The 18,185-nt window shown below is 43.8% G+C and overlaps 1 protein-coding gene across 1 annotated transcript in view; it reads left to right on the top strand.

Moving 5' to 3' along the window:
- prkd2 (protein kinase D2) overlaps window positions 1-16,507 on the top strand; it is a 32,582-nt gene extending 16,075 nt beyond the window's left edge. Inside the window, exons 2-19 of the mRNA XM_053422513.1 lie at window positions 6,100-6,238; window positions 6,473-6,604; window positions 6,742-6,941; window positions 7,447-7,630; window positions 7,731-7,802; window positions 7,989-8,006; window positions 8,106-8,265; window positions 8,346-8,457; window positions 9,108-9,185; window positions 9,271-9,589; window positions 10,471-10,523; window positions 10,625-10,697; window positions 10,949-11,055; window positions 12,392-12,553; window positions 12,784-12,882; window positions 12,994-13,261; window positions 13,943-14,028; window positions 14,905-16,507. Of these exons, the coding sequence (XP_053278488.1) occupies window positions 6,100-6,238; window positions 6,473-6,604; window positions 6,742-6,941; window positions 7,447-7,630; window positions 7,731-7,802; window positions 7,989-8,006; window positions 8,106-8,265; window positions 8,346-8,457; window positions 9,108-9,185; window positions 9,271-9,589; window positions 10,471-10,523; window positions 10,625-10,697; window positions 10,949-11,055; window positions 12,392-12,553; window positions 12,784-12,882; window positions 12,994-13,261; window positions 13,943-14,028; window positions 14,905-15,129 (2,487 nt within the window). The 3' untranslated portion in view covers window positions 15,130-16,507. The remainder of the gene's footprint in view (window positions 1-6,099; window positions 6,239-6,472; window positions 6,605-6,741; window positions 6,942-7,446; window positions 7,631-7,730; window positions 7,803-7,988; window positions 8,007-8,105; window positions 8,266-8,345; window positions 8,458-9,107; window positions 9,186-9,270; window positions 9,590-10,470; window positions 10,524-10,624; window positions 10,698-10,948; window positions 11,056-12,391; window positions 12,554-12,783; window positions 12,883-12,993; window positions 13,262-13,942; window positions 14,029-14,904) is intronic.
- The last annotated feature ends 1,678 nt before the right edge of the window (window positions 16,508-18,185 follow it).

Genomic DNA, 18,185 nt, shown 5'->3' on the forward strand with positions numbered 1-18,185 from the left:
TGATGTGTAAACCTGGTTGTGACTTTGTTTGTTTTTCGGAGTGTGTGTGTTTGTGCAGCTTAGTGGTCGAATGTGGCTCACGCTGAGCTGCCGGAGGGGAAATGATGGGGGGGGGGGGGGGGGTTGAAAAGCAGAAGCAAGCTGACTTTCTCAGCAGGACATAAAAGTCTTTGTGTTCTTCAGACATGCAACAATCTTTATATAAAAACAGTCTATATTTAGCTGAGCTCTACAACCGCTTGATGAGCCCTTGGGGTTCAAACCGACCAGGCCGGGCATCAGTGCTGGTTGTTGTGTGTGTCTGCATCCGTGCTTTGATGAGGGGATGCTAACCTGTCGCTGAAAGGTTGCTGCGGATTTTTTCCTTGCACAGCCAAGATATTTTAATCTAATTCAGATTTGTCTTTGGGCAAATATAACCAGAGATCATCACAATTGCAGCTCGACGAGGAATGTTCCGGTTCGTCTGCACTTGTTGCACCTCAGACAAAAAACCCCAGTCCCTACCTCCGTGCTCGGGACCCGCATCATACGACCAGGCGTGCACTGAGGGTACAAAATGGCAGCCAGCTCTGTGGCACCACATGTGTCTTGTGGGTTTCAATACAATGTTTCTGAGCTCAAATTTCTCCTCACAAAAGCCCTGTGTCATGCTGGCATGACGAGAAAGATGATGTTCACAAAATGTCAACGATATCCTGTGTTTTGTTTGTTGTTCCGAGTGTTGACATTCTTTTGTCAGAGTGTGTGTTTTTAATTATGTGTCATGAAGTAATCTGGACAAAGTTGTTTGCTCTTACTTACCGACAGCAGCAATGACACACACAGAAAGTCATCGTCATTGTTTGGCGTGTTGGCGAAGTGATGCTGCAGCTGCGGAAAAGTTTTTCACCGCTAACTGTTTGAATAAGAATGCAACATGCACTGATTGGTTTGCTAGACACCATTTCAATGTCTCTCAAAATGAACTATTATGCCTGGTGATGTCTCATTGCAGACAGGTATGAAACACGAGGCATCATGTCTGCATCAAGGTTAGCGTCTGTCCTAAATGGTGTTTGAAAATACTAACCCATCATCATTGGGTTATAATGCTGATGCAGTACTAGAGTATGCCAGAAAACCTCAGAGACTCCACTGATTAGACCGTTCTCGACTGAGGTATGATATCACTGCAGATAATATGGTCTCCTATTCAAAACGAATAGGAGACCATTCAAATAATACTCGGATGTACACGAATGCAGAAGGAGGAGGAAATGGAGATACAGAACCTTTAAAGTTTTCTCTCTCTAATTATACTCTGTATAAATTGATTTGCTCTCTACTCGGTCTCCTTGAATTTAAAGTAATTTCATCATGTCCAGAACAGAATGCAGAATCTTTGAACAAAGAAGGTAAACGCAGGTACGATATGGTACAGTACAATACCACAGATAACAAACGACAGGATACGATATAATGGCATATGAAACGATGGGATACAATGGCATACAGTACAGTACGGTATGATACATTGTGATACGGTACAATATGGTTTGAAAAGATACGGTACGGTACGAAATGCTTTATCTATCAGTCAAGGGACAAACTGAATGTCACCTTACACATGGGACAGACAACAGGAAAGAGAAAATCAAGACATTTATGATTATCTCTGGCCTGTACCAGTAGTGAAGACACTCTACCGGTTGTCCTTAACATTGCATCAGCTTGGTAGCAAGGGTGTGGACCACATTGTGGACAAGTGGACAGTGTTGTTTGGAAGGTTAAACTCAGGCAGGCTGACAGAATAAAAAGCTGGGCAGCCCAGAAGAAGAGTGGAGAGTGAGCGATGGGAAACAAATGGAGGGGCTGGGTTACAGCAAACCTTGAGTCCATAATTCATTTCAGTCATAATGGCTTCATTGGCCCAAAGAGCTGCAGGAATAGTGCAGGCGACGCCGGGTAACCTGATCCCTGGTAACCCAAAGAAAGCAGAGACACAGCCCTGTCTCCGGGCAAACCGCACTACTCTATACTACCGTGCATATGATAATACGACAAGCTCATTGTCTGCACACTGTACTCACACACACGGCCGGCTGCAACAGTAAACCCCTGACCTCTACCCCCGTATCCAGTGAGCACGTAAACACACAGATACGATTATGTAATTACATTTCACCATGTTGACAAACAGGCAGACGTGCTGTTCTCGTTCTCCAGAAAACTGTTAGAAAAAGAAGAAAACAATTTTTCAGAGGGAGCTGTGGTTTCGGGGGGGGGGGGGGGGGGGGGGGGGGGCTGGGATATGGTGATTTTCAGAGGAGCTGTAAAGACTTGTGGTCGGCAGAGACGTGGCAGCTGCACTTGTGGTCAGTGCATTGTGTATGTTTTGGAGAGTTGGCGTATAGGACGATGCGACTTGCGAGAAGGAGCTAGCGGTAACGGACTGGGGTTAATGGTGGGGAGGCTGGAATCAAATAGCACCGTGGGGTTTACAAATTACTTAGGCTGAGGGTTTTCTGCGGATTTGGGCTGAGCTGGGAGTCTCCTCTGATCTGGGGTCTGTGGGTGTTTGTAATTACAAATGGCAGCAGTCGGTCTTATTTGCGGCAGCCACAGGTATTGATGCATTACATGTTATTACATGATTCACCGCTGTCACAGAACTTATGGGTTTTCAAGTCTGGTGTCGGGAAAAGTATGGAGCCTCGACTTATTAGTGTCTGTGTTGTCTAGTTTAAGAGAGAGATATTTGAATTTATTTGCTAGGGGTTGAGGAGCCTGTTCAATTAAATAACATAGACATGCAGACAGTTTTGGTTTTTATCTGGCAAGCTTTTGAGATATCCATCTGAGAGATGTCTGCCTCTGTATGAGTCCACTGTATGATATGATCGGAATTTCTTTGGTGTTGCTCACAGCACAGAAAGAAAATTGCATGCAGATACACAGCATACCTACAGGGCCCACACCGTTTTGAGCATTTGTGTGTAGGTGTTTGTACATCGCTCTGCAATTACACCGCCGAAGCGCTAGTGGCCGTAGAGTTTCTATGCTACTGTCTTGAGTTTCTTCCGATTTCCAGTTTCGCCATATTTACAAATTCTCTGGGGTCTCTGTTTACCTCAGAACAATGGCGAGTGTTATCATGTTGGAGCTGATTGGTGTTGAAGAGCAATTGCAAAAAGAAAGACGTCGGAGGAGATCCTCTGTGTAACTGTTAAACCAAATGAGTCGAAGCAGGAGATTCCGGAAATACTGTCTGCCAGATATGCAATGCTACGAAGTGGACCAATGACAGCTCTTGCAGTCTGCATCGCCTTCATACGTAATCACATTTTTGGGGAGGTGCCCGTCAGGTTACCGCGTAGGGTTCTGCGTAGTGTACACGTCTACGTCTACATAGGCTACGTTGGAGCTACGGCTTAGATTCGACACAGAAGCATGAATTGGGCTTTATTCTGAATAATCCAGAGGCCTCGGCTGAACTGGATTCACTGGAGCTGCCACCAGAGAAACCGACTGTTGATAGATGGTTTTCGGGACTATTCAAGATAAGACAAGATACGATACATTAATTGGTCCCAAACACACGACATGCAAATGGGGGGATATTTGTCCTCTGCTTTTGACCCATCTGGTGATCACAGGAGGACACAGAGCAGTGGGCAGCCATGCACGGCGCCCGGGGAGCAGGTGTTGTGGGAGTAAGGTGCAAAAAGAAAGCGGCACTTAGACAGTGGAGTGGGGAGAGTCCTCTTGGACTTTTGAATAGATCCAGGTCTTGTCCATCCAGGTATGTTTTTGTTGTCACTCCGTGGAGTCGAACCAGAGACCATCCAGTCTGATTTTCTGCCCATAGTCCAATTTTTCTGCCACTACTCCACCGCCTCTCCACCTCAAAGTAATGGGTTCATGATTTTGGAGAGACGTGAAGTTGCTGAATTTCTAAGATTCTGTGACAACCTCTAATGAAGTGAGGGCTGTGAGCTAGCTCAGGCTGCTCAACTGAAGTTGCTTGTTTTCCTTTTTTTATTTTGGGCCATAGGAAGGAAAAAACGATATGAACGGCCACGATATGTAGATGTTATTCGAACAGAAATACATGATTTTTTTATAGCTACAATCACTATTTTATATGAGCAGTCACTCCAAGTAATGATGAGCTCAGCTGTCAATCATGTCCAGTTTGTATTGCATCAAATAACCAATTAAATCCAGGCTTAACAGAAACATAAACACTTGAACATACATCAGTGTGATATATTGAAAATATATTAGACGCATTAAATGTATTCGAGTTTCAATTCCACTTTCATGTGCTGAACTCCTCTGCCTGTATTGTAGATGGATGTCAAACTCTTTACATTGAGGATTTTGTGCACATTTTTGTGGAAAAAAAGTGGTGACTGTGTGCTTTTTGTGTCTTGCTGTTGATTGTGTGGTCAGTCGCAGTGGCTCACTGGTGGGGCGTGGTGGACTCACTGTGTAGTTTGGCAACTGTACAAGCCAGGCTGGGATTTTAGATGTGGTGATGCGGAGTGCCTGTTGGGAAACTGAGAGGGGTGTGTGTGTGTGTTTGTGTTTACTAGAATAGAAGGGAAACGGGGGTGTGTGTTGCTCTTTGTAAGTAGGGTGTGTCTGTTGGTAAGTGAGGAGGTGTGTGTATGTGTGTGTGTGTTTCATTGTGTCATTGTGTCGTTCCGAGGTGAAGACCAGGGTTCCCCTTCCTGTAAGTTACTAGATAAATAGTGTATCTCATCTCTGCCACGGGAAAAACAACAACAAGAAAGAAGAGGAGGATGTGTGTGTGTGTGTCTGTCTGTGTGTGTGTGTGTGTGTGTGTGTGTGTGTGTGTGTGTGTGTGTGTGTGTGTGTGTGTGTGTGTGTGTGTGTGTGTGTGTGTGTGTGTGTGTGTGTGTGTCTTTTGTCTCATATGTTCCAACTAAACAAACTTAATTTTAAAGCTGTGTATATGTGGTGTCCTATGGCCACTGAAGTGAACCCGACATTATTAATTATTCAGGAGAGCAGGGTTTCCCTTCGCTCTGTTGACTTCTGACTGACACTCTCATCTCTCAATCCCTGGAAGAGCGTGTGTGTCTGTGTGTGTGTGTGTGTGTGTGTGTGTGTGGGCACTTTATGACTGATGGGAAGATAGGATGATGTTTCCCCCTTTGTGTAAGTTTCCATATTAACCAGGTTAATTTGAGAAATTCCCCCTTTGTCACGTATTTATCAATGGTTGCACTGCGTGCTTGCATGCATGTGTGTGTGCGTGTGTGTGTTCCTCTGTGTGTGTGTGTGTGCGCATGCTGGCTGCTGGATACGCAGGTGCTTTGCAAAGCAGAGTATAATAGAATTAGTTAAGGACACACAGCCTTTCCTGTGTTGAACCTACATGCTCTGTATTCAGTGTGTAAGCAATGTGATATTTTCAACTGTTGTTTTCATTTGATACTCTGCCTTTGCCGGCCGGTTTAGGATCTTTCAGTAAAATGTTTGGTGTCATTTTCAGGTCCTATAATTTCATAAATATGTCACAAACAATCATGAACAATTATTTCAAAATGAAATGAGGCCTTTTTATCAGAACTCTCTGTTGGAAAGGGACATTTTTTTTACTTTGGGTTGTGTTTATACATATTAATATATTTCCCCTGCTAATGCAATTAATTTATTTTAGTTTATATTTAAAAAATATAAAATATAAATATAAAAGTTTGAGAAGTTCCTCTGCCCATGAGCGTAATTTTAAGTTATTTAAGGAGACATCTTAATTTTTAAACAGGCCCAGATAATTATCAACTTTGATAAATCCATTAAAAAATATTTTTATTAAAATAAATAATATATTGAAAGTTACTGAGTTTTTAAAACTTTTCAGCCATGTTTTATCCTTAAATGTGTCTGTTAAGATGGTTTGTTTTCTGCCACTTCAGCTGGTCGGTTAGGTCACTTTTTGTTTTATGTGAACCTGAAACGCATTCATAAATCACCATTTTATATTATAAATTATAATAAATCCTAATACCGTGATCGGAATTCTGCATCTTCTGCTGTTGATCCTCCTAACATATATGTCTGTCATGTTTTCTTTCTATTCTCTAGTTCCCAGAGTGTGGATTCTACGGCATTTACGACAAGATCTTGTTGTTCAAACATGACACAACCACCAACAACATCCTGCAACTGGTCAAAGCTGCTGGTGACATTCAGGAAGGAGATCTGGTGGAGGTGGTGCTCTCTGGTAAATTACCTCCCCTCCTCTCCTCCCCTCCCCTCCTGTGAACTCCTTATCAGCTTATTTTACCTCTGGTATTATCTTCCTCAGGTCTAATCTGCTCTGTCATTGTTTCAGACTGTAATGGAAGATTGTCCATCCTATTTCCATCTAATCATACTTTATCCTGCTCAGTCCCTGTAATGTGATCGTATCTTGAAGCCCACTGTAACCCCACTCCATCTTTGTTATCTCTTTAAGCGGCGGCCACATTTGAAGATTTCCGAATTCGGCCCCACGCACTCAATGTGCACTCGTACCGGGCCCCGGCCTTCTGCGATCACTGCGGAGAGATGCTGTTCGGTCTGGTCAGACAAGGGCTCAAATGTGACGGTGAGGCCTTGAACATTGTCCATCACTTTCTCTGGGAAATGAATTGTGGCCCTCACACTAACTCACTGCGTCTTCTCCTGCTCTGTTGATCTGCTGCCCTGCTCCTCTGGTTCTGTGACGCACGCCGCCCTCTGCAGGCTGTGGACTGAACTACCACAAACGCTGTGCCTTCAGCATCCCCAACAACTGCAGCGGAGCTCGCAAACGCCGCCTCTCCACCACCTCCCTGAGCAGCAGCCAGTCCCTGCGGCTCTCCACCACCGACTCGGTGTACTCGGTGGGGACGGCCTCCACCTGCACAGAGGAGGCCACTCTCATCCGCTCACACACACAGATGGTACGAGGGGACCCGTGCACACACTGCTCATGTCAGGTTTAGACCAGTAAAATGAAAACGAGACCTGGGCAGCATTTATTTGGCAGCTTTGTTTCATGCTGCTGTCACAAACTGGGTAAAGTCACTTGAATTTAGCTCGGCCTCTGATTTAAAAGGCATTTACGTTGACAATAAAAGTAACTAAGCAATGGACAAATTAACATTTTTATTTAAAAATGTCAACACAACATTTCCAGAGATTAAACCTTGGTTAGTGAGGATAATCCACATTCTTTACCACCTCCAAAACCATTTCTGAAACAGACCAAAACTAAATCCTGCTTTGTGTAATCTCGCTTACCAACAAACAAACAAACCAACAAACAAATAAACAAAACAACCAACAGCTGGGAAAACATAACCCCCTTGGCCGAGTGCAGTTTGTTATTTAACGAAATGTATGTATTTTCTTTTCTCTGACAATCTGTTTCATGGCTAATCTTTATTTCCTCTCCATTCTGCTCAGCCGCGGACTCCTAGTGAAGCCCGGCGCTTCTACACGGGCCGGCCCGTTCACCTGGACAAGATCCTGATGAGCAAGGTGAAGGTGCCCCACACGTTCGCTGTCCACTCGTACACGCGGCCGACCGTGTGCCAGTACTGCAAGAGGCTTCTCCGAGGGCTGTTCAGGCAGGGCTTACAGTGCAAAGGTGAGCCCCGGCGTCCCAGTCCCATTTCATATATATTCATATGAACTTAAACTCATTAGATAACATGGAATCTGATCAGAATGAACCGTGTTTTTCTCAGACTGCAAGTTCAACTGCCACAAACGTTGCGCGTACAAGGTTCCAAACGACTGCCTCGGGGAGACTATCGGAGGTGAGGGAAAATAGGAATCTGTCCCCTCTACACTTTGTTTATGACTCTTTTAACCTTGCACGGATTTGATGAAAGCCTTCATTTCTCATTTGCCCGATTCCATTGGGAGAGCTCTAATAATTGTATGTGATATAACAAATCGAACAAGACTGAAACTCACCGGCTGTAATGTTTTTATCTTCTCAGACAACAGAAGTAACTGCGGTAAGTCTCGTTCCTGCTCTCTACTTTAACTGCATTTTTTTTGCACAACTTTAAATGAAGCTCCTCTCAACCTCCTCCCTCTTTTCTTTCCTGCCTCAGACCTGTTGAGTCCCAGTGCGGACCCTGAGGTGCCCATGGACTACACCAGTGACTACGACACCACGGACAAGTCTTCAATGGATGACTCAGACGAGGCCTACAGCATCCCGGGGTCCTTTTCTCCTGAGAACAACCAGGATGGAGCCAGCGGCGATCAGAGGTCAGAGGAACATTTCAAGAAAAATCCTCAAATTCTTACGGGAACAGCAGAAACTCAAACTCACACTTTGCTTCTCCCAGTGTTTACATCCCGTTGATGAGGGTGGTGCAGTCGGTGAGACAGACGACCCGTCGCTCCAGTACGGCGATCAAAGAAGGATGGATGGTTCACTACAGCAATAAGGACACACTGGTAAACAGAGTCATGGATTCACTCACATACACTTTATAGCTGCAAGTTTGTCTCGCTTGAGAAATGCAGAAGTCAGTCTCCCTGTCGGTCTGTTTTCTCCGTTCACTCACTTCTGTGGCAATAATTCCCCCTTTGATCATTTGGCTTTATGCACTTTATTGCTTCCTTCTCCTTTTCTATCTGTTGCATGGTGGTGAGAATACATTTATATGGAATAAACAATAGTTAAAGATTGATGATGAGGCCGTCTCCTAGTAGCACTTAGTGGATGTGTGGTGGATTCCAGCTAAAAGCCACTCATTGCTCATTTCTCTGTATTTGACCTCAAAGAAACTTCTCCGTAGTCTTTGTCATGCACCTGCTCTCTCTTTCCTTTCTTTCTTTCACTTTTGTCCCTTTCTGTCTTTCCCTTTGTTTCCACCTTGTCGTCTCGCAGCCCAGCGTCCTGCTCATCCTTCTTCGCTTCTGGCCTCTCTTCTCTTCCTCTGGACAACACCTCCAAACATGAAATGCATCCATGTTGACCCACAAACCTTCACCCCCGATCGATGCCCCACCCCTCACCCCCTTTCCTCTCCCTGTCCCACTCTTTCTTCAATGTCTTGTCTTGGTTGTCCGAACTCATCCCACCCTCCTCCAACCCCCAACAGAGAAAGAGGCACTACTGGCGTCTGGACTGCAAGTGCGTCATACTGTTCCAGAACAACACCTCCAACAAATACTACAAGGTAAGTAGAGTTTACCCCACACCAATCGTTTATATTAACAAGGGCATTTTTTCTGACTCCATCTTTTGTGTCCATCCTCCTGCAGGAGATCCCTCTGTCTGAGATCCTGGAGGTCCGTCCCGCTGGTAGCTTCACCCTTGTGCCCCCAGGCACCAATCGGCACTGCTTCGAGCTCATCACAGGCGCCATGTGCTATTTCGTAGGGGAGGACCCCAACACCCTCGCCGCCGTGCTACCCAGCAACCCCCAGGCTCTCCCCCAAACCCCTCCCTCACCCAGCCAAGTGGCGCCCAATAGCGGCATTGGTCTTGAAGTGGCCAAGGCGTGGGAGAGCGCCATTCGCCAGGCCCTCATGCCTGTCATCTTTCAGGACGCGCCGCCGGCTGAGGGGAACACAACTCACAGTAAGTCGAAACAAATGTAGGTGGTATATTTTTGGTTATATTCATGGATGGGTAAGTTTTGGCCTCTACCCTGGAAATGCCTATACAACACAGTTTTGAGATGCAAGGCTAAAACATGTGCAGTTCCTGTGTTGACTGCTGATCATAGAAAATTCAGTCATCAGGAGAGAGACACTGCTCCAGCTCTGAAAACGTGTTCCTGAGGACACACTAAATCATGGAGGAACACGTTATTTTCTTTATTAATTCATCCGCCATACAGTATTTCTTTAGATTGGTCCTTTTTGCAGAAAATTTTCAATCTCTATCTGATCGCTCCAGTGTTGATTTAACTCCTCTCCCACAATGTGCACAGTCAGACCATGTTTTTTGACATGAGCAGGGGATGGTTGTTGACATAAGCTGCGACCAGATAGATCAGGCAATAGCCATATCCTAATTGCAATAGCCGGGTTTCAACCAGTAGAGGGCAGCTGCAATGCAAGTGAAGTTTTCCTTTCACAAGTTTCTGAGGTTGATGGAAGTTCTACAGAAGCGTATTGCATTTACTTGAAAAATTAAATAATAAAAATACTCACTTTTTCTGAGATAAAAAAATAACCCCTGATGGAATGTGTATTTTGTTTAATTTATTTTATTATTAATTTATCCTGGTGAAAAATAAACATCAAATGTTTTGTTTTAAATTGTTTTGTGATTTAAAAATTGTGCAACACAAAAACATCATATGTCTTAGACAACATTATTTGTTTTGATCGACTTGATTTATTAGTCAAATTATGGTTGTTGAATATTTTTGGAACTGAATCTTAGTTTTAGAAATTGTTAACAGATACAACTTCAAACGGTGTAACCTCTGCTTTGTCCCTGTTTTTTTGTAGGACAAGCCTCTATCAGCATATCAGTGTCGAACAGTCAAATCCAAGAGAACGTGGTATGACTTCTTTTTATTATTATTATTATCAATTTCCTTTAATCTTGAAATACGTGTACACACAGAGAATGATAATGATTGAACTCAACATATTCCCACAGGATATTGGAACAGTGTACCAGATTTTTGCTGATGAAGTCCTGGGATCTGGGCAATTTGGAGTAGTGTATGGAGGTATGGAGACTGTCAGATCTGCTCTAATCTTCACTTCACACTTCTGAATTTCTGACTGAACTTATGGAAGTGGAGTTGTGTTATAGGTAATGCAGGCACCAGGTTTTGACATTGAATAAAATGTCGATGAGTCCTACAGTGTCATCTGAGCTGTCATCCCAAACTGTGGATAGCTTGGCCCCTGATTCATGTCTCCACGTGAGGATCAGTTCATAACCTTGTCCGTTACCATCCCTTTGTGTCATCATCAGGAAAACACAGGATGACGGGGCGGGATGTAGCGGTCAAAGTCATCGACAAACTTCGCTTTCCCACCAAGCAGGAGAGCCAGCTGAGGAACGAGGTGGCCATACTGCAGGTAAACAACCCATAGGTCTTTGTACACACATACCAATGCTACAAAGTAAAGGTCTTTGCACTCCAAGTCCCTATCCGTTGTCCAGAGACACAGACTCCAAAACTTTCGCTACAGTTTTTGGAACAGGTTGGATTTGCTGCATTTTTCACCTCTATACACAGCATCCCACTGAGTTATTTGAGCTGATTGGCATCAGTTAGATCACAGAACTGGGTTTTCTCAGGAACTGACATCCGGAAATATTTGCTGTATATTAGAAATTGGTTATGTAAATGCTGTCAGGCAAGATGCTGTTATTCACTAATGTGCTGTCCATAGAGACACTGATACGGTTTTATTGACTTCACTGGGCTATGAATCTCAATCATTTCAGTAGCCCAACAGAAATGATATGCTAGAACTATTTCTTACTAATTGAAAACAGTGGTTCTTTGGTTACAAGGAAACACGGCCTCCACACTCACAGTGTGAACACAATGTTATCGATGCATTAAGACATTCAGTTTGGGACCCATTAGCCTCGGCTATTAGCCAGATTTGCATCTACCAATATCCCAAAGGACAGAGTTATCCGATAACTGCCTCTGCAGTTGCGTCCTATGTTCCAAGAAATAATTTGAGATTTTCCCTTGACTTTTACAATTTATTTTTATTCGACATATACATTTTATTTTGTATCATTTTTAGTGACGACACAAACATCCAATAACACACTGTCTAGTAAGATAAAAGCTCTAAAGATAAGAGACTTACAACTGTTGATTGATTGATTGATTGATTGATTGACTTCCACCAGAAAGTATCAAATTTTTTTTTTAAATCAGGGAAAGTCCACAATTTAGAGACAGAGAAAAAGTTCAGTTCCACTTTTTTGAACTGTCTGTTGGTTTTTCTGTGGTTTCGGTTCACAGACGGTCGGTTGTTCACCAGCAGATGGAGACACACGCAGAGCGATCTGTCTCTTTACTTCCCCTTCACCTCAACAGTGATTCATTTTGTCTGACTCAGGCTTACAGGGAAACACACCAGTGAAATCATGCCCCTCTGAGTTATGAGGCCACTTCTTCTTTTTGGAAGTTAATCATTTATCAACCAGTGTTCTGTTCCCCTTGTCAATGCGTCACATCGCTGTTCTGGGGTTTTTGGCTTTCTGTTGACATGTGTCTGCAGTCTGTCTGGCTCACTTTTTTTCCCTGTCATTTCTTGCCTCCCTCACTTCTCTTCCACCACTCCCCCCTCTTTTGCTTTCAACCCCCTGCCCCCCCCCCCCCCCCCCCCCTTCCAAAATACACCCTGTTCTCCTCACCTTTTTATTTCCTCCTCTCACATCCCCCAGAGTTTGCGTCACCTCGGCATCGTGAACCTGGAGTGCATGTTCGAGACCCCAGAGAAAGTGTTTGTGGTGATGGAGAAGCTCCACGGTGACATGCTGGAGATGATCCTCTCCAGTGAGAAGGGCCGACTGCCTGAGAGGCTCACCAAGTTCCTCATCACACAGGTCTGGATGGGCCCCAGCAAAGAGGGGATTAGTTGTGTGGAGAAATGCTGTTATTCAGTGTTATTGTTGAACGTGTACAAGACCGAAAATACTGAAAGTGACGCCCGGATGCTGCATGACCTCAACTGCATGGTTCTTGTGGTCTACCCCTTGAAGCGTGCGTGTCATTTTGTCACTTGTACCTTCTTTTGACGCACTCGTATCTTGTTTTTGTGGTTATGGCCGGACAGATTCTCGCAGCTCTGAGGCATCTGCACTTTAAAAACATCGTTCACTGTGATCTGAAACCAGAGAATGTGCTGCTTGCCTCCGCTGATCCCTTCCCCCAGGTACGCACGCAAACAAACACACTTACGTACACACAAACCGCGGTGATTGTCACATGCTGAAAAGACAAAGTCAAAGCCTGGTATCTCTTTCACCCGCCATTTCTCTCTCAGGTGAAGCTGTGCGACTTTGGCTTTGCCCGCATCATCGGCGAGAAGTCTTTCCGCCGCTCGGTGGTTGGCACCCCGGCGTACCTGGCCCCCGAGGTGCTGCTGAACCAGGGCTACAACCGCTCACTGGACATGTGGTCGGTGGGCGTCATCATGTACGTCAGCCTGAGCGGAACGTTCCCGTTTAATGAGGATGAAGAAATCAAAGATCAGATCCACAACGCAGCCTTCATGTACCCGCCCAACCCCTGGAAGCAGATCTCTAGCGATGGTAAACACAAGGAGGGATGAGAGGGGAGGGTGGTTGTCGGACACACGTAGAGAAGGACGTGGATATAAGCTCAGTCTGTAGTTTATTAAACTAAATACAACTTAATGCAACAACCCTGCAATGAATCTACTCACATGACAGTCACTGAAAGCATTGTCTTAAGACCACCTCGAGAGAATCCTGTCAAATTGCACACATCGCACACATGTTCACTTAGACTAAGAGATTTCTGAGATCAGAGGTAAAAGGTCATGTTGCCCTACACTGTTTGAAAAAACAATGTATGTAGACCAGGAGGCAGTATTTCCGGTTGGGGTGATGATTTGGGTGGAGCTTTTGCAGGACTGCTGTATTAGACTGCATTGGTTTTAGCTAGGTGTACCTGATAAACCTGATTATGAGGAAGGTTTCCCACAAATCAGGACATGCCATTACAAGTTTTATAAAAGGTTTGGATTTCACAACAGATTTTGTATTAATTTTCTGAATCTGTGATAAAACCGGGTAACCAATGTCAATATGGTCATTGCATTTGATTTGTACCTCAATTATTTACAGGAATAGAAGATTTCAGATGCAACTTGCATGTTAAACCTTGATATTTATAACATCGTGCTCTTGTTCCTGTAATGTGACAGCTTGTCTTCATGATGGGATGTGTGCATGTCTTTGTGTTCGCAGCAATCGACCTGATCAACAATCTGCTGCAAGTTAAGATGAGGAAACGCTATAGTGTGGACAAGAGTCTCAGTCACGTGTACTTACAGGTATATTTCACACAGAATATGCAAACTACTACACTCAAACACTTGGTTTGGTGCCTGTCGGACACTGTCGGGTATTTCCTCACGAACGGGCAGGAAGTAGCAACTTTTGTTTTATTCTGTGACATTCTGCGGCAGAGCGACACTCCCCAAGAAGTGCACAGTTTGCTTTTTTGACTTCTGCAAGTCTGTGGCCATGGCAGGAAATAACAAGTATGAGGACGGGGGGGGGGGGGGGGGGGGGGAGTCTGTACTCATAACCGAGCAGAAAGATTGGTGAAGACAAAAAAAACTTATTATGTGGTTAAGTTTGCTACAGGACAGGCACCTCTGAAACCAGACTTTGGTCTCGCCCAAACAAATGCAATATTAGAGAATAAACTCTAAGTTGTCTAGAATAATGTTGTAATAGTACGAGTATAAACTCGTAATATAACAGAATAAAGTTATAATTTGATAAAGACAAAAGTCATACATTTTTTTCTGATAATGTGGTGCAGATGTGCCAATCATTTTTTTTTATTTGCTCAATTTATGCTAAAGTGTAACTTAACAACATGCTCCAAATTCTCTTTAGAACGCAGGCACTAGTATCATCTTCGAATATTTCCTTTCTGAAATAACTGTAACCTAGAATTACAAATTTACTCTAATTTATTTAAGACTTTTTTTCTCTCACAATGTAACAGCTTTATTCTCAATCTATTGAGAGCAACAGTAACCCCCCCCCCCCCCCCCCCATCCCCCCTACACACACAGAGATTACTGCTGCACTATAAACACATAAAAAAACCTCTTTCCCTTTAACCTAATTTCAAGGCTCCTAAAACTGAAACTGAAATGTCCTCCCCGTGTTCACTCCTGTCTCTCGTTTCTCAGGACTATCAGGCGTGGCTGGACCTGCGGGAACTGGAGACGAAACTGGGCGAGCGTTACATCACCCACGAGAGCGATGACAGCCGCTGGCAGATGTTTGCCCGGGAGCACACCCTGCCGTACCCGTCTCACCTCGTGCCCCCTCCTCCCGCGCCGGGCTCTGACGACGAGGAGGGCGCGGAGGATGCGGACGTGCAGGGCCTCACGGAGAGGGTCAGCATCCTCTGACCAGAGACACAGACGACTCGAAAAATCGTTTAGGACGGAGGAGGGAGAAGGAGATGTTTAACCTTGAGACATTAAGTTGCAAAGAAACATGTGGTTCCAGCTGTTTGGTCTTTCACAACACGGCGTCTGCTGTGTGCCGTCACTTTACAGCAACACATCCAGTTCCTCACCTCCAGACTGAGTTCCTCTGAATTCCCCCACTGATCAATTACCTCTGCTGTGATTGGTTCTCTGTAATCTTCTGAAATGTTGGACTCTTTCATATTGAAAACTGCTCAACTCTGTAAAACGATGACCTGGGGAGTCTTCGATGTGGACTTGGTGTCAAAACTTTGAATCCTAATTTGCAGCACAAATTCAAAACAAAATCGAGTTGCTCTTTTATTCGCTCAACAGAATGCTTCTTTTCACACTTGAGCGATCAAGAGAAGAATCTGTGGTGGGTTTTTTAAAAAGTATTTTTATATAAACGAATGTGAGTTTATATTTAAAACGAAACTGCCTAAAAGAAGTCGCGTTTGTATTTAGCATCATTCAGTTCGACTGACGGGACTCTCGCTCCATCTTATGCCTTAATTACAAATGGGCTCAATCTCTTTTCAGCGGCAGAGCACTTTAAAGTGACAAAAGACTTCCTCTGCGCTGGTATTATCCCTAATGTGCCGCGGTGGTGTCGAACCCACCCGATCTCACAAATGCATTTATCATAAATTCATGTGGTGGAGCGGAAAACTGAAAGCATTGATCCTGCGACGGGAAATCCTCCTGTAATTAGCACTTGAGGTTTGAACCACAATTGACTAAGAGAAAATGTACGTTGTTAAAGATGCATTGTGGGTTTAAATGAACTTTTGTTTGTTACCTGACGTGACTCCACAGCTTTCTGACCGATGTCTCTATCTGCAGCTGACATACTGTACGGAATTAGCCTCATTGGCTGCTCCTGAAATGTAAAACCCGATTCCCCTGTGTTGAGTCGCCCGCTCTCACTCCATCTCTGAAGTCAATAAGTTGTGTGTTCCAGTGGCGAATGACACGTCCTTAAGGTTGCCTGTACATAAGATTCACCTAGTGTCCATGATGAGAAGATTCTATGTAGTTCAATTATCGGCTACCTGTCATGTTGCATGTTTCTGTCAAGTAGAGTTATTTAGAGACAATTTAAAACATACTGTAGTTATGATAGTCTATTATACGCATGTGTAACCTGAATTTGATATAGTTGTCAAATATGTGTAGACTGTGTTTAACATGTTTGAATGTTGATCCTAGCCTTTGTAGCATATAATACAAACATTGAACAATATTTTGACTTTCGTCTCGGAGGTTTTACTCATTGTACTGTTCAGCGTTCTCAAGATAAAACACACAGAACTGGGATGTGTGGAGAGTTACTGTGTGAACTTCTGATTTAATTCTTAATTTCTCTTTTCAAACACATCCCCATTTTCGCTGTCTCCTCCTTCCTTATCCCATCGGCACCTGGAGACCCCTTTGGGGGCGGTTCGTGCTGATACTGATGATAGGAGGTACAAATATCTGACACCAATATACCGGCTGATATGGAAATATAAACCCAAAATGTCAATGATTTTTAAGATGTCATTATCAAACCCTGATGACAAGGAAATGTGATTGAGAAATATATGCAACTTGAAGAGAATAAATATTGCAAAAATGCACGTCTGTGAAAGGCAACTGATGTTAGGGGTCAGGTTCTAATTCAGACAATCTGCTTTTGTCAGTGATATATTTAAGTAGTAAGGACCTTTACCGGAACAGACACGCTTTGAATAACAAAAGAATAAGTAGCACTTGTGCTGCAGCAATAATTTACTTCTCTACTCACACTCGGCAGTCTGTTATTTAGTCGCTGACAAACTATTGAGTGCACACTATCACTTCTGATTTGAGGCTACTGTGCATACGCAATACAATATGCAAACAAGCATGTTCTAAATTGGGTGCATGCAACAGGGGCTTAAAATATGATTGAGTGATGTACGCAGTTTCAAATTCACACCTATAGAAATAGCTGTGAAGCTGTCAGAGGACAAAGACATTCATTTGACCCATTACAGCTCAGACACTGAGTGGCACTTAAGAGAACCTTGTGGCTATAGAGGCCGAGAGATGGATTTTTTTTTTTGTTCTATTCTGTGATGAGTGCACTTCATCCAGCTCCTCTAGTAAGAGAGCACCCTTGTTCAGCCTACACTGCACCCATCATCGTTGTCAAACAGGGCCAGATATACTCATTCCCTCTCTCAGTCTGTGTGTAGGCAGGATTGTACTCTGCAGCACGTCTGTCTGACCTGGCTCCACCAGTTAGTTTCTGAATAGCTCCATCTGTTTGGCAAAGAAAGCAGCGTCGACAAGTCGCTGGAGGAGGAGGACGACTCGCCGATCGGAGTTCACCTCAGTGCAATGCATCCTGCCTCATAACCTCAAGAAATATAAGGATTTTTACTTAATTTAAAATACACTGTACCTACGCTTTCAACTACCATGGCAACTGGTATTGTGGGTGACTTCAGCCGTTTAAGATACACTTATATAGTTCATAAAAACAACACAGTGTACACACAAAACATGAACGCCCAACAGTGTTTTCATCAAGAGTCATTCATAATTCCCTAAGAAATCCTTCCTAAAAAACATCTCAATCAATCAGTCAACCAATCAATTAATCAAATTTGATTTGAAGAGCCCATATTCACGTATCACAATCTGCCTCATAGGGTTTAACAAGGTACGATATCCTCTGATCTAAACCCTCGATTAGAGGGAGGAAAAATTACCCAAAAATAATTATGAATAGTGGAATAAAACGTAGAAGACTCAGCCACAGGATCCCCCTCCCAGGACGGGCAGAAGTGCAATAACTGAGAAAATCAACAAAATAACAGTATTTACAAAATTGATGAGAAGGAACAGTTTTTAAATATGATTATGTTCTGATTTTATTAGACCTTCACCAAAAGGCTCAGTCTCCGCAGTGAACCTTGTCGAAGAACCGTAAAGTGCAATTGTCTTTGTACAACGACGAAAATGAC

Source organism: Pleuronectes platessa, chromosome 5, assembly GCF_947347685.1.
Source record: "Pleuronectes platessa chromosome 5, fPlePla1.1, whole genome shotgun sequence".
Classification (NCBI taxonomy): Eukaryota; Metazoa; Chordata; class Actinopteri; order Pleuronectiformes; family Pleuronectidae; genus Pleuronectes; species Pleuronectes platessa.